General features: G+C 35.9%; 1 protein-coding gene across 1 annotated transcript in view; it reads left to right on the top strand.

The window, feature by feature from the left end:
* Positions 1-21,508, top strand: part of LOC102737537 (ephrin type-A receptor 6) — a 305,707-nt gene that overhangs the window by 95,204 nt on the left and 188,995 nt on the right. The window contains exon 7 of the mRNA XM_081817012.1: positions 18,890-19,075. Coding sequence (XP_081673138.1) covers positions 18,890-19,075 — 186 coding nt within the window. The remainder of the gene's footprint in view (positions 1-18,889; positions 19,076-21,508) is intronic.

Below are 21,508 nucleotides of genomic sequence, written 5' to 3'. Positions count from 1 at the left end.
AGATTGCTGCAGACGAGCATCATTCAGTACATCCACGTTCTGCCACCACATTCCTATAAAGCCTGCTTTCCTGCCTCCATTTGGACAGATGCATGAGTCTCATCCTCTGTTCTAGTGACGTAACTAAGTTGGATCCATTATTTCCTGCATCCCATGATCTTTCTCTCTCTCTATTTACTAGCTTCACTTTGTCACTGACTTCCTAATTAATAGGGGAAAGTTTGCAGAAGAATTACATTTTCTGGATTCTTTTATATCTGAAAATGTCTTTCAGATAAACACAATAAATAATTAGTCTGGGGATAGAAAAAAAATATTTTCCCTCTGAATTTTAAAGGTACCGCTCTGCTGTCTTTTAGCTGACAACGCGGCAGCTGACCAGTTCCATGCCTGGAGGCTTCTACCTTGGAATTACATATTAATGTGCTACACACACAGAGGCTCTTTCAATCCAGAGATGCTAGCTTTTTGAAAATGTTTAGTATTATTTTTCTTTTTCTTTTTTTTCTAAAATACATTATGTTCCATCTCTCCTATTTGAGAGGGCAGGAAAATGTGAATTCCATTTAGAAAGATTTCCATCAAAATTTCTTTTTTATAATTATAGTCAACACCCAATGTTATATTAATTTCATGTGTACAACATAGTGATTCAACAATTCTATGTATTATGCTATACTCATCACAAGTGTAGCTACCATCTGTCAGTAAATAATGCCATTTCAGTACCATTGACTGTATTCCCTATGCTTTACCTTTCATCCCCATGACTTATTCATTCCATAGCTGGAAGCCTATACTTCCCACTATGCTTCATGCAGTTTTTCTCACCTGAGCTCTGTTAGTCCATTCAGTCATTTGCTGAAGCCCTGGTTTGAATTTTTACCATCTTAAGCATTAAACTCATATATTTGGTGTTTGGGTTTGTCCTTTGTAGGTGCAGATTTGTTCTATTTTCTGGCAGACTTCTTCAACTATATCTATCTTCCAAGACTTCTATTGAGTATTTTTTTCTATCATCGAATTTCCAGATATTTCTCAATTTTTTAATTATTTCTTTCAACATCCAGATCTTTCTTGATGGATGAAATATCTTATAACACATCATCACTACTTCTTTTAGTTTCTTTGTTTCCGTTTTACTATTTTTGCCTCTCTTTCATATTAGAAACTCTTCTCACATGTCCCGTGATTCCTGGCTTTCCACTCATATTCACTAATAAGGTACTTTTTGGTGACTGTGTGAGAATGTAAACATATCTGCAGTAGGTGTCATTTTGGGTGGTTAGGGGATTATTTTATTGGAGATACTCAAATGCCAATATGTGTTTTGTATTTTCCTTGGGAGTATTCATCATTTTTTCTAGAAAAGAATCTTCTGATAGTTTGTGGGAATTAGTGGTCAACTCTTCCTTATAAGACATCCAAGCTATGCCCTTGCCTATTTGGGGTCCTATGTCTCACTCCTGCCCTGTGTCATAATGAGTGTGTCTAAGCCAGGAGTCCATCTATGTTTCCACCATGTGGAATTCTCTCAACAGAGCAATCTCTCCCTTTCTATGACCCACTGTACCCATTAATACTCCTCAACCACTTTCTGTTTTTAAATATTGGCTGAACTCTCATCCACTCGAGTCCCATATTTTGTCCTTTGTCCTCGAGGGTTTATATCTAGTGCTTTCCTTTTCTGTTATTAGAGAGACTTCATCGAGGGAAAGGAGATAAGCATATAGTATACTACGATCTTTAACCAGAATCCAGGCCTACTAGATTTTCAATGGTCTACAAAATGAGATAAGCACTGGAAATAAGTATGTTGATTTATAATGTATTGATTTCTGACTTTCTCTCTTATCTTTAACCCTTCCGTGTCATTTTTCACAACATGAAATAAGACTACTAGACTTGCTTCCTATGTGTCTTCCTAGGTAAACTTTAAACATTAAAAATCAATCAATAGTCTATATTATTCAAAATATTTTATTTAAAGAACATGTGCTTACTTTTGATTAATAAAAAACAAGTGATGGATTGAGAAATAGGCTGATCTGTTTTTATTTCAAGAGAGCAGCTACTGTATGGAAATACCAGTTTAATAATACGTCAAATAAAAGCTTCTCTATGCATGCAGACTAAAGGCAATATATTTTACTCTTTAGTTATTATTTTTTTGGTTGTTGTTGTTTTCTTTTCTTTTTTTTTTTTTAAAGATTTTATTTATTTATTTGACAGAGAGAGACACAGCGAGAGAGGGAACACAAGCAGGGGGAATGGGAGGAGAAGCAGGCTTCCCGCAGAGCAGGGAGCCCGATGCGGGGCTTGATCCCAGGACCCTGGGATCATGACCTGAGCCGAAGGCAGACGCTTAATGACTGAGCCACCCAGGCGCCCCTGGTTGTTGTTGTTTTCTAATCAGAAGAAACATAGCATCCATGACAAGTGACATATAGCTTTCATTTTTTCCACTAACATGAGCACTGTCACATTCATGATTTTCCAAAGCAATCATTTGACCTTCCATTATTTAAGAAAAGAACAAAGAAAAATAAACAACAATAAAAATATTTAGCATCTTTCTTTGTTCTACTTGCAGTCTTATATGCCTTCACAAAATGCTTTTTAGAAGTTTCTGAAAATTCTACTGTTTATTAATCTCAACTTCAAAGAGTTATATGATATATATTCGCAGCATTAAAATGTATTTCTCTTTACTTCTGTCTTCCATTGGCCTAAATTTAATGCTTTAAAAATACAAACAAACAAACAAAAAAACCTCTTGTCCAAATACTATGGGGTTAAACTTAGGAAATATTTGAAACATGGTAATATTGCAGCTGTCGGTCATTTCTTGAGCTTTTAATCCAATAAATAAGACTAGATGTTGTTTATGTGGCTTTAGCAGATGCTCTTGCAGAGCTCACGTAGTAGAGTTGAACCCATTATATTCCCTCTCCAACATGAGAGGTGTGATCTAATCTTGGTGGCTACTGATATTCATGACTAATTTGGAGACATTGAAAATAATATAGTCTTATATTTGGAGTTGCAGGTACCATACCAAAAGTATAGATTTTAAATGGATTAAAAATCTAAGGACCTGCTTAAATATGTTCCAAGAGTGCCAGATTGGTAAGAACTTTCAGGGTCTATATTCCATGTACTATTTCTATTCTTAAGGACAACAACATTATTATACTGGGTGAGAGCAGTAACCACCCCAGTAATGAGAGTGGTCCTCGTGGATGTAATGGAGAAGCATGTGTTTGTCCCTCACTAAGATTCCAGAATGTATGGATGTTTTCTTGACATCTCTGAATTAACTAATTCTATTATTATCAGTGGATCATTTAAATAAGCTTGAAGGTCCTAGTATTTTAAATTTTTCTTAAATTTCATAATTAGTTTAGTAATGTGTGAATTAATTTATGTGAAATACTTAAAATTGTGCCTAGTACCTACTTAGCTATTATTATTGTCACATAATAAGAAGCAGTGAGTAAAAGTATATTAAAAAACAGAAGTTTTTCCTAGTTTTAAAATTGCCAGACTGAAGCTGAAGTTTTACCTATTCTAACAAATTGTAAGCAATATTTTCATAATTTCTAAGGTGACATTCAGTATTAGAGATAACAATTCTGGACTTTAACTTTTTACATCTCTCAACAATGAGATGTATAAAAACATATTCCAAACAAGGAAAGCAAAACTTGACAGTAGCAATACAATCAGAAATTGAAAAAAAATCTGTCAAAGTAGTGAGAGTTTTTAATACACTTCCTTTAATAATTGCCAAATCAACAAGAAAAAAAATCAATGAGGCTAGAGGATGTGAGCAATATAATTAACAAATTCTAGCTGATGAATATATAGAGAGAATAATAAACCTAAATTTGCAGCATCCCATTCTCTTCAAGTACACAAAATATTCATGAAAATTGACTATGTACTGGGCCACAAAACAATTTGCAACAAATCAGGTTTTGTGAAATACATTTGTAACCAAAATACAATTAAGTTAGAAATAAATACTAGAAAAGTAACTTTAAAAATAAGAGCTTAAAGCATACTTTAAAATAACTCAGATTATTTTAATATAATTAAATAACATTTAAATACTTCATGAGTTATTTTAATATGCATTTGAAAATCTCTAGAACTAAATAATAATGATAAGGAGGTGTGTGTGGGGGTGGGGTAACCGGGTGACGGGCATTAAGGAGGACATGTGATGTGATGAGCACTGGGTGTTATATGCAACTGATGAATCACTGAACACTACATCTGAAACTAATAATGTAGTATATGTTGGCTAATTGAATTTAAATTAAAAAAAGAAAAACTACATCTTAAAATGTATGGGGTGCAACTAAAACACTTTTAATCCACTTCAAAGGTGGATATATACCCTTAAAATGCTTAGTTTACAAATGAAGAATGTTAAAAATTAATGAGCCAAATAAGCATCCATCTTAACAATTTAGAAAAAGAGAAATAGAATAACCACAAAGAAAATAGAAGAAGGGAAATGGTAAAGGAAAGAACAAAAACAGTAAAATAGAAAACAAAACAGCAACAAAATAAAAAAGTTTCCTTAAATATATTAACAAAATTATTAAGCTCTGAAAAAGTAGATTAAAAATATGAGGTATAAGTAAACAATATTACAGATAAAAAAGATAACTACTACTGATAAAACAAATATTTAGAAAGCAGTAGGAAAATACAAACTTTATGACAGTAAAAGCAAAACTAGATAAAGAAACAAGTTTCTAAAAATTGTACATTACAAAAACACGGGAGGGATAGGAACCTAAATTTTCCTATATATATTACTTAAACTATATCAGTCATTAACAATTTTCCCCCCACAAAGGAAATTTCAGATCCAAACTTTGATGGTTTAGAATGTTTTACCAAATATAAATTCAAAAAACAGATAAATCCAATTTTACACAAACTCTTTCAAAGAATATTAAAATTTTACTCCTCAGACAAAACTGAGCTGAAAAAAAGTTTGATTTGTATTTGGAGATTAATGAAATATATGCTGGGCATTTTTTTTTTGGTTGAATATATCATTGAACAAAAAGTATTTCTTCACTTCTTTTGACTTTGTTTCAATAGGAATATTTTAAGTGCTGGGGCAACTAGGTAACTTAGTCAGTTAAGCATCCAACTCTTTACTCTAGCTCAGGTCATGATCTCAGGGTCATGGGATCAAGCCCTGCGTTGGGTTCTGCCCTGGGCATGTGCTGGGCATGCAGTCGGTTTAAGATTCTCTCTCTCCCTCTCCCTCTGCCCTCCTCACCACACTCTCTCCCTAAAAAAATATATTTTAAGTGCTTATTGTTCAGTTACTGTGATGGAGTGAAATTATAACAAATTTTAAATTGCAAAAATGTTGCTCTATAATGCTTATAATTAAAAAAATTGATGGTAAAAGCTGATTTAAAAAGTAATAGAAGGAGGCACCTGGGTGGCTCAGTTGGTTAAGCAGGGGCCTTTGGCTCAGGTCATGATCCCAGGATCCTGGGATCGAGTCCCGCGTTGGTCTTCCTGCTCGGCGGGGAGCCTGCTTCTCCCTCTCCCTCTGCCTGCCTCTCTGCCTACTTGTGCTCTCTATCTCTCTGGCAAATAAATAAATAAAATCTTAAAAAAAAAAAGTAATAGAAAAAATTGGAACTGATCTCAAAACTCTTTAAAAAGGGATTTGTTAAAATAAGTTATAGGATATGTAATAGCATGGAAACTACATGTATAGTCAAGCCTTGAACAACACGAGTTTGAACTGCACAAGTCTACTTATAAGCATATTTTTTATAGTACAGTACTATAAATGTATTCTCTCTTCCTTACTATGCTCTTAATAACATTTTATATTCTCTAGCATACTTCATTGTAAATGCACAGTATATAATACATATAACATACAAAATACGTGCTAATCAACCATTTATGTTGTTGGTAAGGCTTTCAGTCAATAGTAGGCTATCAGTAGCTAAGTTTTGGGGAGTTAGAAGTTGCATGCAGATTTTTGACTGTGTGAAATCGGCACCCCTAAGCCCCACATTATTCAAGGGTCAACTGTACTGTAATGGTAAGTGAATATAAGAGTCTTAAGTATATACAGAAAAATACTATATAATATGACTACAACTTTATGAAAAGAAAATTTTAAATTTATGCTTAGGAAATAGATTAGAAGGATATACACCAAAATGAGATTGTATTCCAGTTATTTGGCCTATGGATTTCTTCTCTTCTTTCAAGTTTTTGATCAAGTAAATTTTCTCATTTTAATATCATTGAATTTGGGTTGCTTCTTACATTTGATAACATCCATAGTTTAATTAGCAGCAGTATTTCCTTCTTAAGATTGTACATATAGTACATTCTGCAGTCTAGGACTGGGTGAAAACTATCTTTTGAATAAGTAAATTAAAGAAGCATAAACTTTTTAAAACAATAAATATGATGAATGTCTTCTGAAAGACGAAAGTGATTGAATAAAATTTTACCTAAAAATAAGGTTTACAGTAGTGAAAATAGTACTTTAACATGACAACAAACTTTCTAAACGTTCGTTGTTTTATTAGAACAACTGCCTGTTATTATCCCTTGAGAGTAAATAAAATCACATTAAAATGTCTAGAGTTCTGAATCATGGTTTAATTTACAGAGGTGTAAGTGATTATGCATATTTTCTTTAGTTTAAGATAAAATGATCTAATATAATTTTATTTATAAACATTTAGTATAATAAAGCTGTTTCTATTGTTATTAAAAACATTATTTTTAATAATAATTCAGGACACTTACTGGCTGTTTTAGTCAAAATAATTACCTGTGAATATTTGGAAAGATGCTTTTTCTCTTATTTGTGAAAACATTTTGACCACTGCAGTTGACAATCCACTAGCTTCTCTTAGTCATGCTTGTCTAAACGCAAGCCCTCCACTGTGAATACTGATGACTTTTATTGCCTGACTGCATTCCAAAACGTCTTATTTGTGCTAGTGCAGGAGTTCACACAAAATGGGGTAAATGATATTCTCTCATGGTTGCTCTCTCAAACAACACTTGAAAATGTTTAGTGCATATTTTCACATAGAGAGTTAAATACTGACGAACGTGTCTATTGTAAGGATGTTGATTCATGCATTCAATGACCATTAATTACCCATGATGTTGTTCCCTAGGATAGACACTGGAGATTGAAATGAAGACAAAACCCCTGTGAGATTATGAGAGAAATGATGTGAATAGAAGTGTTAAAGGGTGCATTAGAGAGTGAAAAAAAAATTACACTTAAAAGGAGGATATTATCCAGGTTAAATGAAAGATAATATTTAAGAACTCACTCTATGACAAGCCTTGTGCTAAGAGCCATCCATATATTATCGCAAATTAGGGGCTTAAAAAACACACAAATTATTCTTCTATCAGAAGTCCAAAATCAGTATCACTGGGTTGAAGTCAGGGTCTTGACAGTACTGGTTCATTCTGGGAACGTATCTCTTTCCTTGACTTCCAGCTTCTAAAGTTTACCTGTATTCCTTGGCTTGGTCCCCTTCTCCATCTCCAAAGCCAGCAGCATAGTATCTTCAGATAGCTCTCTGACCCTCCCACCTCTGTTTTAAGCATCCTATTCCTTCCCTGACTGTCCCTCCTGCCTCCCTCTTCTAAAGACCCCTTGTGATTATGTTGGCCCCACCTGGCTCACCTAGAATAATCCCATCTAAGATCATTAGCATAATACACCTACAAAGTCCCTTTTGCTATATAAGGTAACATGTTAACAGATTCTGTGGATTAGACAGTAGCGAGCCTTTATTCAACCAACTGTGGCTACTAAACAAATTAAGGGATAAAGATGGGAAAATGGGTTTTAATTGATGCTATTGATTGAATCCCATCCCCCACCCAATTCATATGTTGAAGTCCTAACTCCTGATGTGACTGTATTTGAAAATAGGTCTTCTGGTTTTTTTTTTTTTAAAGATTTTATTTATTTATTTGAGAGAGAGAGAGCATGAGAGGGGGGAGGGTCAGAGGGAGAAGCAGACTCCCCGCCGAGCAGGGAGCCTGATGCGGGACTCGATCCTGGGACTCCAGGATCATGACCTGAGCCGAAGGCAGTCGCTTAACCAACTGAGCCACCCAGGCGCCCGGGTCTTCTGGTTTTAATTAAGGATGAAGGAGGTCCTAAGGGTGGGGTCCTAATCTGATAGCACTGGTGGCTTTAGAGGAAGAGGGAGAGAGAGAGCTCTCCATTTGGCCTCATCAAGGAATGGCGATATAAAGACACAGGGTAAAGATGGCTGTCTATAAGCCAGGAAAAGAGCCACAACCAGGAACTGAATCAGATGACACAGTGCTCCTGGACTTGCCAGTTTTCAGAACTGTGAGAAAATAAATTTCTGTTGTTTAAGGCACCCTGGTTATGGTACCTTTTTATAGCAGCCCAAGCAGACTAATACAGAGGCTGATGATAAGATGGCCCCTGAGAAACTTCCAGGTGGTTATGCAAATCTAAAGTTCAAGAGAGAAATCTGAGCTACAACTTTAGATTTGCAACTTCACAGCCAAGAGACGGTAGTTGGTGGGAGTGAAAGAGATTACCTGTGATAGTGTATATACTGAAAAGAAAATATAGGTGAGTAAAGAACCATTTGTTCCTAGTAACACCGTTATCCAGGGCAGAGTGCTCAGCAGCCTGATTGTGGGGGGAGGGACGGGCAGTTGGTTGAATTGGTCATTTGTAGGGGGGCGAGGCAGGTGGGCAAGTGGAAATGCCAGGTACCTTTACTTCTCATAACTGCAAAACCTATAGTTAATGTTTTATAAATAAGGAAACAGACACTTGATCCGAGATAAGGGAACGATGACTTGAAGACATTGAGTAACATTCTCTGGCTCACAGAGATTTTTTTAAATTAGATTTTATTTCTAACGTCATTCTTTTTTTTTTTTTTAAGATTATTTTATTTATTCATTTGGAGATAGAGCAAGAGTGAGTGAGAGCACAAGCAAGAGGGAGGGGCAGAGGGGGAGGGACAAGCACACTCCCTGCGGACCAGGAGCCTGAGGCAGGGCTGGATCCCAGGACCCTGGGATCATGACCTGAGCCAAAGGCAGACGGTTAACTGACCGAGCCACCTAGGTGCCCCAATGTCATTCTTATGATGCCAGAATGGAGAATCAATTTTGGTAGATCATCATGCAGAGTTTTGAAATGTAAATTTTTTTAGTCTAAAGAGGAACTCTTTCAATATCCCTTCAGGCAAGAAAGGAGGTGGTGTGGGAGACCATCTGATAGAGACTAATACACTGGATTAAAAAGGTGCTCTGGGGTAGAGGGATCAGTGAGTTTGAAACGTAAAAATATTGCGAATAAGAGTATCTAGTAGGTAAGTAATGTACTGGACTTATGATGTCAGAAGTAGAGAAAATTTTATCTCCTTGAGGACAGTGTTGCGCTTGGGAGCATGTTTTAACAGAAAAGAATAAAAAGCGTGAGGTACCGACGTGCAGTTATGGAATGAGTTAAGTCAGAGGAATAAAAGCATACACAGCATAGAGAACATAGTCCATGGCATTGTAATAGTGTTGGATGGTGACAGGTGGTAGCTACATGTGTGGTGAGCATAGCACAACATATAGACTTGTTCAATCATTGTACACCTCAAACTGATGTAACATTGTGTGCCAAGCATGCCTCAATTAAAAAGAAAGAATTCGGGGCACCTGGGTGCCTCAGTCAGCTAATCCTCTGCCTTCAGCTCAGGTCACAATCCCAGGGTCCCAGGATCGAGCCCCACACCAGGCTCCCTGCTCAGCGGAGAGCCTGCTTCTCCCTCTCCCTCTCCCTCTGCCTACCACTCCTTCTGTTTGTTCTCTTTCTTTCTCTCTCTCTCTCTCTGTCAAATAAATAAACAAATAAATAATCTAAAAAAAGGAAAGAAAAAATTAAATTCAATCAATAATAAATAATCTTGTGCCTGAATCATGCGGTTAAATCCTCAACCCCTCCTTGGTGATGCACACATAAACTTCGAGCATATGGCAGATTCATTCATTCAACAAATTATTGAGTACCTATTTGATGCCAGGAATCTTGCTGGGTGCTGAAGTATAAAGATCAATAAGATATGGGCTGTGTCCTTTCGTCTGTCGATGGACATCTGGGCTCTTTCCATAGTTTGGCTATTGTGGACATTGCTGCCATAAACATTGGGGTGCAGGTGCCCCTTTGGATCACTACATTTGTATTTTTGGGGTAAAGAAGATGTGTGTGTGTGTGTGTATATATATATATATATATGTATACACACAATGCAATACTACCCAGCCATCAAAAAAATGAAATCTTGCCATTTGCAACGACATGGATAGAACTAGAGGGTATTATGTTAAGTGAAATAACTCAATCAGAGAAAGACAATTATCATATGATCTAACTCATATGTGGAATTTAAGAAAACAGAGGATCATGGGGGAAGAGAGGAAAAAAGATGAAATCAGAGAGGAAGACAAACCATAAGAGACTCTTAATCATAGGAACAAACAGGATTGCTGGAGGGGATGAGGGGCTGGCAAATGGGGTAACTGGGTGATGGACGTTAAGGAGGGCAGGTGATGTAATGAGCACTGGATATTATATAAGAGTGATAAATCACTGACCTCTACTTCTGAAACTAATAATACATTATATTTTAATTAATTGAATTTAAATTAAAAATAAAAAAATAAAATGGGGGGAAGGGGGAAGTCTTGTAGTACTGAACCCTTAACCTGTGGGAGCTGGTGCTATCTTCATGTTAAGAGTGTCAGAATTGAGTTGAACTGTAGGGCACCCAGCTGGTGTAGAATTGCTTGGTGGTGGTGGGAAAAAATTCCACACACTGGAATTTGGAGTAGAAGTATATCATAGTTTTGGGCGCTCCTGCCCTATTTCAGATGCATCATGGTGCTACAAGAAGCATATTGTCATGTAAATATTTATTTTTAATACTGGTTTTTAGTGTGATATGCCTAACAATGTTTAAACCTTTTCCCCGAACCCAATCATTGCAATTAATACTCTCATATTAATATATCATGTAAATTTTGAAACACAAAATAAAAATTATAAAAGATGAGATATAAAAACATTAAAAAATATATATGGTCTCTGCTTTTAGGATGTTTAAAGTTAGTACGGAAAAACATAATGAGTTAATAGCTGAAACCAAGAGGTACTAGCACTAGAATCATAGTTGGTCCAGGATATGGAGAAGCATGAAGCAAGGAGCAATCAACTCAGCCTTTTGAAGGTATGTTTATCGAACAAGCAACTTCAAATTCTTCTTAATGAATCAATCAGATAATATTTTCTTGTCAGGTTGTTGCCAGCCCCTTGACTCACTCCCATGTGTCCTAATAATAAAGGCAGAATTTTATTGAAAAGCATGCCCTGTAACACAATGAAAGGCCCCTGTTGCCTCAAGTAAGTAAACAAAGACAAATTTGTATCAAATACAGGGCTTTGTTTGACAGCAGTAGATGTGTTTGCCAGTAGACAGCATACATGCATGAACATCAAATACCGTTTGGAAAGTGTATGCAAAGCGGCACTGCAGGCATGCCTGTGGTCATAGAGACTGGCCACTCCTGACAACTGATGGGGCTGTGAAATTGGAGGCTGATTATGAACAAAAGGACACGTCAACTAGGAAGTTAGTGTAGAGAAACACTTCAGTGCACAGACAAAGCATTAAAATACAGTGTAGCTCTCTAAATGTTAGAGCGGGGGACAGAGATGAATGCACTGAAGTCATGAGTCAACTTTTCAGGCGTCTGGAATGATTGCATTCTTAATGCTTCTGGTTTACTGTCTTGCATTCTCTTATTATATTCCCATCACAAAAATTTGAAGGAATTATGTCATTTAAAAAAAAAACTTGCCCAGAAATAAAAAGAGGCTGTCTCATATTTAGAAAGTGGTGTAGAAAAAAGTAGATAATATGGGATAATGCATTACTTAATTCATTCACTGAAAAACTCCTTACCCATTGTTTGATGAGGAAATTAAAAAATTCCTTCTCAAGAAGGTCTTAAAGAAATCCTGTTTCCTGACCTAGACTTTAAGAGCCTCGCCATGAAAGATACTTAGAATAACATATTTAACATATCTTCCATGGATCCAGCATAATTTGAAAAGATTCAGTGGTTACTTTTTAGGACTCAAAAAGCTTTGCAAGTATTTACAAATTAATCTTTATCTCTCAAAAAATAGCTAGGAGCTAGGTATTTAGACCTCTCCTCCAATGATACTAAAGCAAGAAAAAATAATGTGACTTCCTCTAATACCACAAAACAAATTAGTGGTGAAGGTGGACATAGAAGCCCTAATTTCTGAGAACCTGTCCTCTCCCATGTCTTAATCAGCTCTTGCTACTGACAAGTCTTGTTAAACATGAGAAATCTCGCATCGTCTTGAATCTTTCTGTGAAGTTGAATCAGAAGCATTCAATATCAAATATCATTTCAACTGGTGTGAAATTATAAATTTTCTAAAAATTGTTGTTCTCTTTCACATGGAGAAGGTGTGCTATGTGTTAGGAAGAAATCCAATACAGTAGTCACAAGTCCTTGAATACAATTGGGTAGGTGACCCTTCTGATAACATTAATAATAGTGGAATTTAATTTAAGACCTCAAAAGACTAATACATCCCTCTAGAGCTAAATTAAAAATTGACTATATGTTTTTCCCTATGCCTCTTCTTTTTTAACACTTTCTTTATATGACACTTAAAAATATTCTTCCTGTTGCCTTCACACTCAGGAAGGAAAGAGAATTGTGCACAATTAATTTAAAAAAAAAACCTGACTACAGAAGATACTGAGGCATCTCTTAACTGTACACAATGAAAAGAAAGAAAGGAGACTATGTAATTAAAAAAAAAAAAAGGTTACAGTATTGGAAAATCCCTGTCCTCTAAGATATCCCAACTTTGGGTCTAGAGTTTTTCCTCCCTCATTTATTCATTTTGTTCATTCAACAAATATTAAAGAGTTGCTTATTATGTCCTAGGTACTGTGGATATAACAAAAGATAGAGATGCCAAGGCCCATGCCTTCCTGACTAAGATTATAGTTGACCTGGTCAAGGGAAGATTTTTGAAATGGAGCAATACGTACCAAATGTATAAGATTGTTAAAAATGAATTTCAAAGAAATTTCAAATAGTCAAAAGTGCTATACAGTAAATATGCTAAAAAGTGCTATACAGTAAATATACTAATACTCTCAAGCAAAGATCCCAGGAACACACTGTAGTTGAAAAAGTTGGGTTTGTTGTTCATTTCAGCAAGGGAAAACACACAGCATGTGGAACTGTAGTGTGTGTCAGTAAGGGAATGTTAGATGAAACTTATTATAGGATTTGGGCCTTGATTGGGTGATGTGGGCAATCTAAGGAAGCAGGAGTTTGCTCTAAGATGAGATGCTGTCAGAAAGCAGCAACAATTCTGTAATTGAGTATGTGTTTGGCTTTATATTAAGTATATTTATTCCATTTTTATTGACCCATATAGTTGACACACAATGTTACATTAGTTTCAGTTATACAACATAGTGATTCAACAATTGTATACATTATGCTATATTCATCACAAGTGTAACTACCACCTGTCACGATGCAACACTGTTACTATACCATTGACTATATTCCCTATGCTGAGCCTTTCATCCCCATGACTTATTCATTCCATAGCTGGAAGCCTGAACCTCCCACTCCCCTTTACCCCTTTTTGCCCATCTTGCCACCCACTCCCCTTTGGCAATCACCAGTTTTCTGTATTTATAGGGCTGTTTCTGCTTTTTTTCTTTATTTATTTTGTTTTTTAGATTCCACACATCGGTGAAATGATATGGTATTTGTCTGTCTGACTTATTTCACTTAGCATAATACCCTCTAGGTTCATCCATGTTATTGCAAATGGCAAAATCTCATTCTTTTTATTGGCTGAGTTGTGTATATATACCACATCTTCTTTATCTGTTGTGTATATATGCCACTCTTCTTTATCCATTTGTTGGATACTTGGTTGTGTATATATACTACATCTTCTTTATCCATTTGCCTATCAATGGGCACTTAGGTTGCTTCCATATCTTGGCTATTATGAATAATGCTGCAATGAACATGGGAGTGTAGATATATCTTCAATATCCTTTTTTCATTGGGGGGGTAAATACCCAGTAGTAGAATTACTGAATCATATGGTTTTTCTATTTTTTTTTTTAATTTTTGAGGAGCCTCCATACTGATTTCCACAGTGGCTGCACTAATTTATATTCCCACCAACAGTGCTTTACCCTGTTGATGAGATAGACATTCTCACCCAAGGGCCATGGAATGGCAAACACACAACACCTTACATTAGACAGATAAGATTGGTAGATATTTTTTTTTAAAGATTTTATTTATTTATTCATGAGAGACAGAGAGAGAGAGAGAGAGAGGCAGAGGGAGAAGCAGGCTCCCAAGGAGCAGAGAGCCCGATGTGGGACTCGATCCCAGGACCCCGGGATCATGACCTGAGCCGAAGGCAGACGCTTAACCATCTGAGCCACCCAGGCGCCCGAGATTGGTAGATATTTATTAATTATATGTATTCACAGCCCGGGGGGGAAGAAGACACCACACAGGGCCACCTAGAGGTTACCCTTGGAAACCTAGCAAATAACCAGGGGCCTGTGAAAGGCAAGCTTTGTAGCACCATTAAGATGAGGTGCCCCCTGGTTCCCTTAGGAAGATGTGATTGGCTTGTTTGAATCATTCCACAGACTGGCAGGAAAGTGAAACCTGCTATTCAGGGTTAAGGAAGAATGATATCTGATCCATTTGATAAAGAGAGATGTTTGGCTAGAGGACCTTATGTATGGGAGAAGAGTGGGAGGGAGAGCCTTTGGGAAGGCTATTTGAGCCCTTCCCAATTTCCCCCAGATATTAAAGCAGCACATAATATTGGGCCTTAATTTTAGGACTTATACTACAGTATCTTAATGAATTTTATCTACATGGAGAGGAGACTAGAACAAGGATAAGGTTATAATTGGTAAAGAAGCAGCAGTTACTCATTTTAGCCAAGAGAGGAGGGCATATTTAGCATTTTGGCATGTGACCTTGCCTTTGTGCTTAGGCAAAATTATGCAGTGACCTTGCTCTGTCTCATTTTATCATGGTCTCAGGGTGACCTTGTCAAGTCTGGTATAGTGTGTGATAGGAGAATAACATAGCCCAGCTCTGAGAGTGAGACCAGCTTCTGATTGTAGAGCTGCTAATTTTTTTCTTTCTCATTTGGGAAGGAACTAATAGTAGTGGGGTTTTAAATTAGATGGATTGATAAGAGAAAGTTTTATGAAGGCGGGACCTCGAATCTTGGCCTTCACTGCTAATAAGAAGCCATCCACATAGAGAGGGACTGAGGAAGATGGAGTCAAGGAGGGAGGGGGACAATTTGTGGAGAGCATTCCTGTCAGAAGGAAATAGCAAATGTGAAGAATGAAGTATCTCATTAGACCTGAGAGATATGTTCTAAAAAGCCACTGGGAGTGTGGCTCTTTGCTTCAGTGACTCTCAAGGGGTTGGAAGTAGGGGAGAACCAGAATCTCTGGACAAGGGGAAGAAAATTTTGGAAAGCCTCCAGGGGGTTGGGAGATGATAATCCTCCAGGATGGATCGTCCCTCACTACCTCCACCATTCCCCTACAGCTTTAATTTGGTTATGTAGACTTTATATGGAAAATCCAATACTAACTATTATTATAGCATAATAACAAAATGTTAATAATAATAAACATCCCAGACCACAAAGAATAGTGGTTATAAGCATGGACCCTGGAGCCAGACTTCCTGGGTTCAAATTACAGTTTTAGCTATGTCACTTAGCTACACTTTCTAGCTATGTCACCATAGACAAGTTACTTAGTTCATGTATCTCAGCTTCTTCAACTGTAAAATGGAGATAATAATGGTACCTACCTCAAAGGTTTGTTGTCAAGGTTAAAATATATATTTAGTTTTTAGACCTGACTCATGGTAAGCACTGTATAAGGGCTACGTGTGTAATAATGATGGTGACAATGATTGGTAAAGGAAAAAAATCTGTAGTTAACACCATATTCCTCTAGTCACAAGTTAATCATGGACTAACCAGGATTATATAAATGTCCACACATCTTATTGAGGAATGGTTTATCTTATTTATGGTTATGTACGGGGCCTCCATTCTTACTGCAAGGACAGTAATATAATGGATGAGTCTTTAGCAATATCTTAAACTATGCATTTAATTTAAAATATTTTTTTCCTCTCTGTCTGATATGTCTGATACATCCAGGTCTACCACAGATAAGGGCTTTAATACATTCTGTAACTGAATTTTTTGGACTTTGCCTAAAGAATGCACTAGGAGCCTCAGATCTTTAATTGAGGCAACCATATTTAGTGTCACTGAAATAAGTGTGATAACAGCTTGATCGTGCAGTTTGACATAAAGAAAATACCTGCATGGTGATAAGAGGATACATGAATTTCAGACAACAGAAAACCAAAGAAAATTACCACTCTGCCTGTCTTGATCAAATAACAACAGAGTTTTCTGTTCATTTCACTATATTCAAAAGCTTATTTGGATTACTATGAAATGTTAACAGAAAATCACTTGGATTATGGGCTCATGGCAGGTGAGGAGTTTTAAAATATTGCTAAGTTTTTATATTTATTAGCAGACTTATTAAGTCAAAGTAAAAGAAAAAAAAGAAGAAAAGAAATATCTGTCTTGTCTAGATACTAATGTAACAAACCACAGTGATCTGAGAAGGAATTTCAAGTATCTTAGTAGGCCTGCATGTATCGGACATTAACTTAAATTTATATACATACCTTTTCTGTCAAAGTTCAGAGCCTCAATAGAAAAATGTTGAACATCTCCATCAACTGCCATTTTTTATGTCTGAGAGAAAATCTTTTGAAAAATAAAAGAAACATTACTAACAAAACTGAAAAACTATGGCTTCTTTTTCCTGTGAGCATAAGAACATTTAACCCCCAACAGGTTGAGAGCATCATTAAGTAAAAAAGATTTTTCTTGTTTTGATGTCAAATTAAGCAAGATTTGTAAAACTCCAGTATCATATGCACTGAACTTAGGGACCCCACTGTAGTCTGTGTTTTCTGCTTGCTTATTGTTGGTTTAACATGTATAGAGTAAACCCTCTCATTAGACTGTTTTTTATTTCTAATGGACATGTTTGCACATAATTTAGGAAGCAATATTTTGGTTTGTTTCCTTCCTAGGTTGTTTTTGTTTTTTTGTTTTTTGTTTTTACTTAAACAATATCTTAGCATTTATACCAAGAAGTAGTTAATATTGATGTATAGTCAACATTAAGTTGACTATAATGAATTGGTCCAAAGAAAATACAGATAACTGAAATCTATGGTACTGCAAAAATTTGATTTGGGCCTCTACACTTAAATTTACATTGCATTGAACTATTAGCCAGACCTGCTAGCTAATAAACCAATTGAGGATAGTTTAATTTTCATTTCTTTGACCCTTCCAAAGATTCATATAACTTAAGGCACATGAATAGCGCTTTACAGTTGATAAGAACTTTTACATATATCATCACTTTTGATCTTCCCAATATCCTTATGAGGAAGGGACATTATAGAATTATGGAAGACTTTATTATCTTCACTTTCCAGATTAATAAATTGGTGATCAAGCATCATACTCTTAAGTAAATGCAGGTAATTAGCCTCAGAAAACCTAAGTCTGGAATTTTAAGCTTTATTGAACTTATTGCCTTGCACTGAGAAAAATTCCAACCTTCTTTCCCACAATAACCCCTCTAGTGATCCTTGTGTCTATATGGCTTCCAACCTTTGAAGCTTTGTCTTCACTTTTCTCACTCCTTGTCTGGAATGTCACTGCTTTTCTTGAATATCCAAACAGCACCCATCACTCAAGGTCCAGCAAAAGTTTGACCTGCTCCAAAAAGTCTTCCAGATCCAACTGTTCTTACTTAAAGAATACAGCGTTTGCAGAGATTGGTTCTTATGTTCTTAAGTGTTTTATTTATGTTCAGCTGAACTCTTCTACTCAACTATAAGCTCCTAAGAACAGAGACCAACTGTTATACTTCTTTGAAACTCACAGCCCTCTATCACTGGATATATATGTAGTAAATTCATCATAAATATTTGGCTATTATTCCTTACTGCCCAATGAAGCCATTGCTGAGCCATAGATCATCTTACTATATCTGTATTCCAGCCATGTGACTTGTAATTTAGTTTGTATAATCACCTATTATAGTTGAGTTCAGTGTAGTCATTTCAATATGTTCATATACCAGTTGACCCATGCATTGATTTCTGATGGTAGTGAAGCTCAGGCATATGGCCTCCAGGGTTAAATCCACTACACATGCCTGATGGATTCCCTGAATAGAGAGATATTTGGCCCATATATCAGTATTAAGAACAGGAACAGGAAATGTTATGCAGTGATTGCTTTTCTATAGAATTACATTAGCATCACGCATTCTGCTAGTCATAATTTCTCTGCAGATCAGGGATATCTATCAATGGTAGTTCCTGTCCTACCCCATAGGAAAATGCATTCCGTTATTCATTATAAATGATGCTGATCAAGTATATTGTCATTACAAATTTAATGTGTAAGAAAGAAAACTCCATGTAGAAATGACATCCTTAACATTCATTATGTTAAAAAACAAAAAGATGGTAACATGTGACAATTCAGTTCTTCTGGAATGTAAGCATTCTGTTTAAACAAACAAACAACTGCTTTTGTTCATATTTTAAGGAGAATTTGGAGAAGTCTGTAGTGGGCGTTTGAAGACACCAGGGAAAAGAGAGATCCCCGTTGCCATCAAAACTTTGAAAGGTGGCCACATGGATCGACAAAGAAGAGATTTTCTGAGAGAAGCTAGTATCATGGGTCAGTTTGACCACCCAAATATCATTCGACTAGAAGGTGTTGTCACAAAAAGTAAGTACTGATTTTCTTCATTACTTCCTTTATATATCTCTATCTCAGTTCCTTAAAAAACAAACAAACAAAACTTTAATAGCAGTACCATAGCCATTAAGGGGATAACTTAGTTTGGATATCATCCTCTGATATCACCCCTCATAGTCTTGATATTAGGCTACGACATTATCAGAGTTTGCATTGGTCACCAAACAGCTTTGAAATGGTATTTATTAGCTATAAATCATTTGCTAATTTAACTTGAAGTAATGAATCAAAAGTAAAGTATTATAGTTTTTTTCTAATCTCTATAAGCTATTCACTTCTAAAGCTGCTAAAATTTCAGTATTAATAGAAGAAACAGTTTAAATATTTTGGGTCATTAAGGTAAAATACTTCTGTTTGGAAAAAAATCTCATATACAAATAGAGATGCTTTATCTGAAGTAAGACTTTTACATCTACATAATGGAACCCATCTACACAAATGCCATTAGAATTAAATTATTTTAATTTATATAAAATGGATAAAAGAATTACAACTTCAAGAAAAAAAATCCTGTTTTTACAGAAATAGTGGGATCAAAGCCATTCCTTTGAAGTTTCTTAAAAATACAAAATTAATCTTATACGCTAATAAATAGATTGCTATATAATCACTTTTACTTGAATAATGATAGGACACAAACCTTAACTATATTTCTCCTTATTTTATTCACTAATGAGTTATAACATATAAAACCCAACAGAGAATGGCATTGAAAAAACTCATAAAAAATAATTTCAATCTTTGAGAAGCATTTTTTTCATAAAACTGAAATTTCTTTTAAAACCATTTATATGACATTGAAATTTCATGTCATATTTGAAAGCAGGGAAGTATAAAAGCCTTACAAAAAACATTAATTGACTGTGTGTTCCAAAGTCCCTCTCACAAGGCATTGACCAACATGCTGCCCAAGGGGAGCAGAAGATTATTGACAGCCTCAATAGTCTGAAAGACACAAAAGAATACTTTTTTTTTCTTTTTTATGGTTATCCATTTTTTTATTTCAAGTTTTTATTTAAATTCCAGTTATTTAACATACAGTGTAATACTAGTTTCAGGAGTAGAATTCAGTGATTCATCACTTACATACAACACCCAGTGTTCATCACAAGTGCCCTCCTTAATACCCATCCCCCATCTAGCCCCTCCCCCACCCCCCTCCCTCCATCAATCCTCAGTTTGTTCTCTATAGTTAAGTCTCTTATGGTTTGCTTCCTTCTCTCTTGATGACAGCTGTTGAACTGGTCTTTTACTTCAGTGACCTTAATGGGGCCTGCCAGTATTTAGGCCCTTCTCTTGTTCTCTCCATTGATTCTGGGCTTGTCCACGTGACTGGCCTTGGCTAATGGGACATTAACACGTGTGATGCAAGTGGACGCATCTTACATGTCTGCACTTTGGATCCTGTCGTCTTGCAACACTCGTTCCTGTAACTCAGCCTCCAGTACTGAGCAAAGCCAGTCCATATGCTGAGGCTTCAAGCAGTATTGCAGAGGAGGGAAACTAGAATGTCTAGTCCACAGCTCTGTCTGAGCCCCCTGAGACAGCTTGAATGCCAGGCTTGCAATAAGCCATCTCAGACATTGCAACCTCTCCCCACCACCACCACCACCAGATGGCTGTAGCTGCCATTGACATCTTATAGAGCAAAGGAACCGCCCTGCTCAATCCAGTCAACCCATAAAGATTATGAGAGAAGACAAAATGACTGTTGTGTTAAGCCACAAAGTTTTGAAAAGTTAGAAATCTACTCCTGCCGCTTAAGACTTGTGCAGCTTTAGGTAAATTATTTACCATCTCTCCTTTACTTCCACATCTATAAAAATAGGGCCAATATAATTCTACTCCATAGGAAATAATGTAAGGATTAAATTTGTAAATGTATAAAGCATTTAGCATAGTATGTGTCATAATAAGCCACATCAAATGGTAGCCATTATTGGTGCTATGTGCCAGGCACTTTACACAAATAGTTTACCATTTCATTTTCACAGCAACTACTCTATCATTATCCACTGAAGCTCAGACAGGTTAATTAACCGGCAGAAAGACCTCTAACCCATAGTAAGTAGCATGGCAGGTATTCAGGCTGAGGTCTTTTTGACTCTAAAACCCATGGGGTGTGCGTGTGTTGGGTTTGTTTTTTTTTCTTTTTTCTATATCTACATGAATCAACCAGTTTTATACTTGATTTATCTTTATCTTATCTGAATTAAATAACATTAAATAAATGACAATCTGAATAAAATCATATAGTACTACTTTTTAAAATAAATAAATAAAATAAATAAATAAATAAAATAAAATTTGGAAAGATCCAGCTATACCACAATAGCTAGCAAAGACTATAATTTAAAAGAGAGAGAAGAAATAACATGTTAATTATTTCATTTATATTTTCTG

Source organism: Leptonychotes weddellii, chromosome 1, assembly GCF_054177405.1.
Source record: "Leptonychotes weddellii isolate Sample4059 chromosome 1, ASM5417740v2, whole genome shotgun sequence".
In the NCBI taxonomy this organism is placed as follows: Eukaryota; Metazoa; Chordata; class Mammalia; order Carnivora; family Phocidae; genus Leptonychotes; species Leptonychotes weddellii.
Note: the sequence above shows the minus strand (reverse complement) of the source record. Positions and strands in the feature narration are given on the sequence as shown.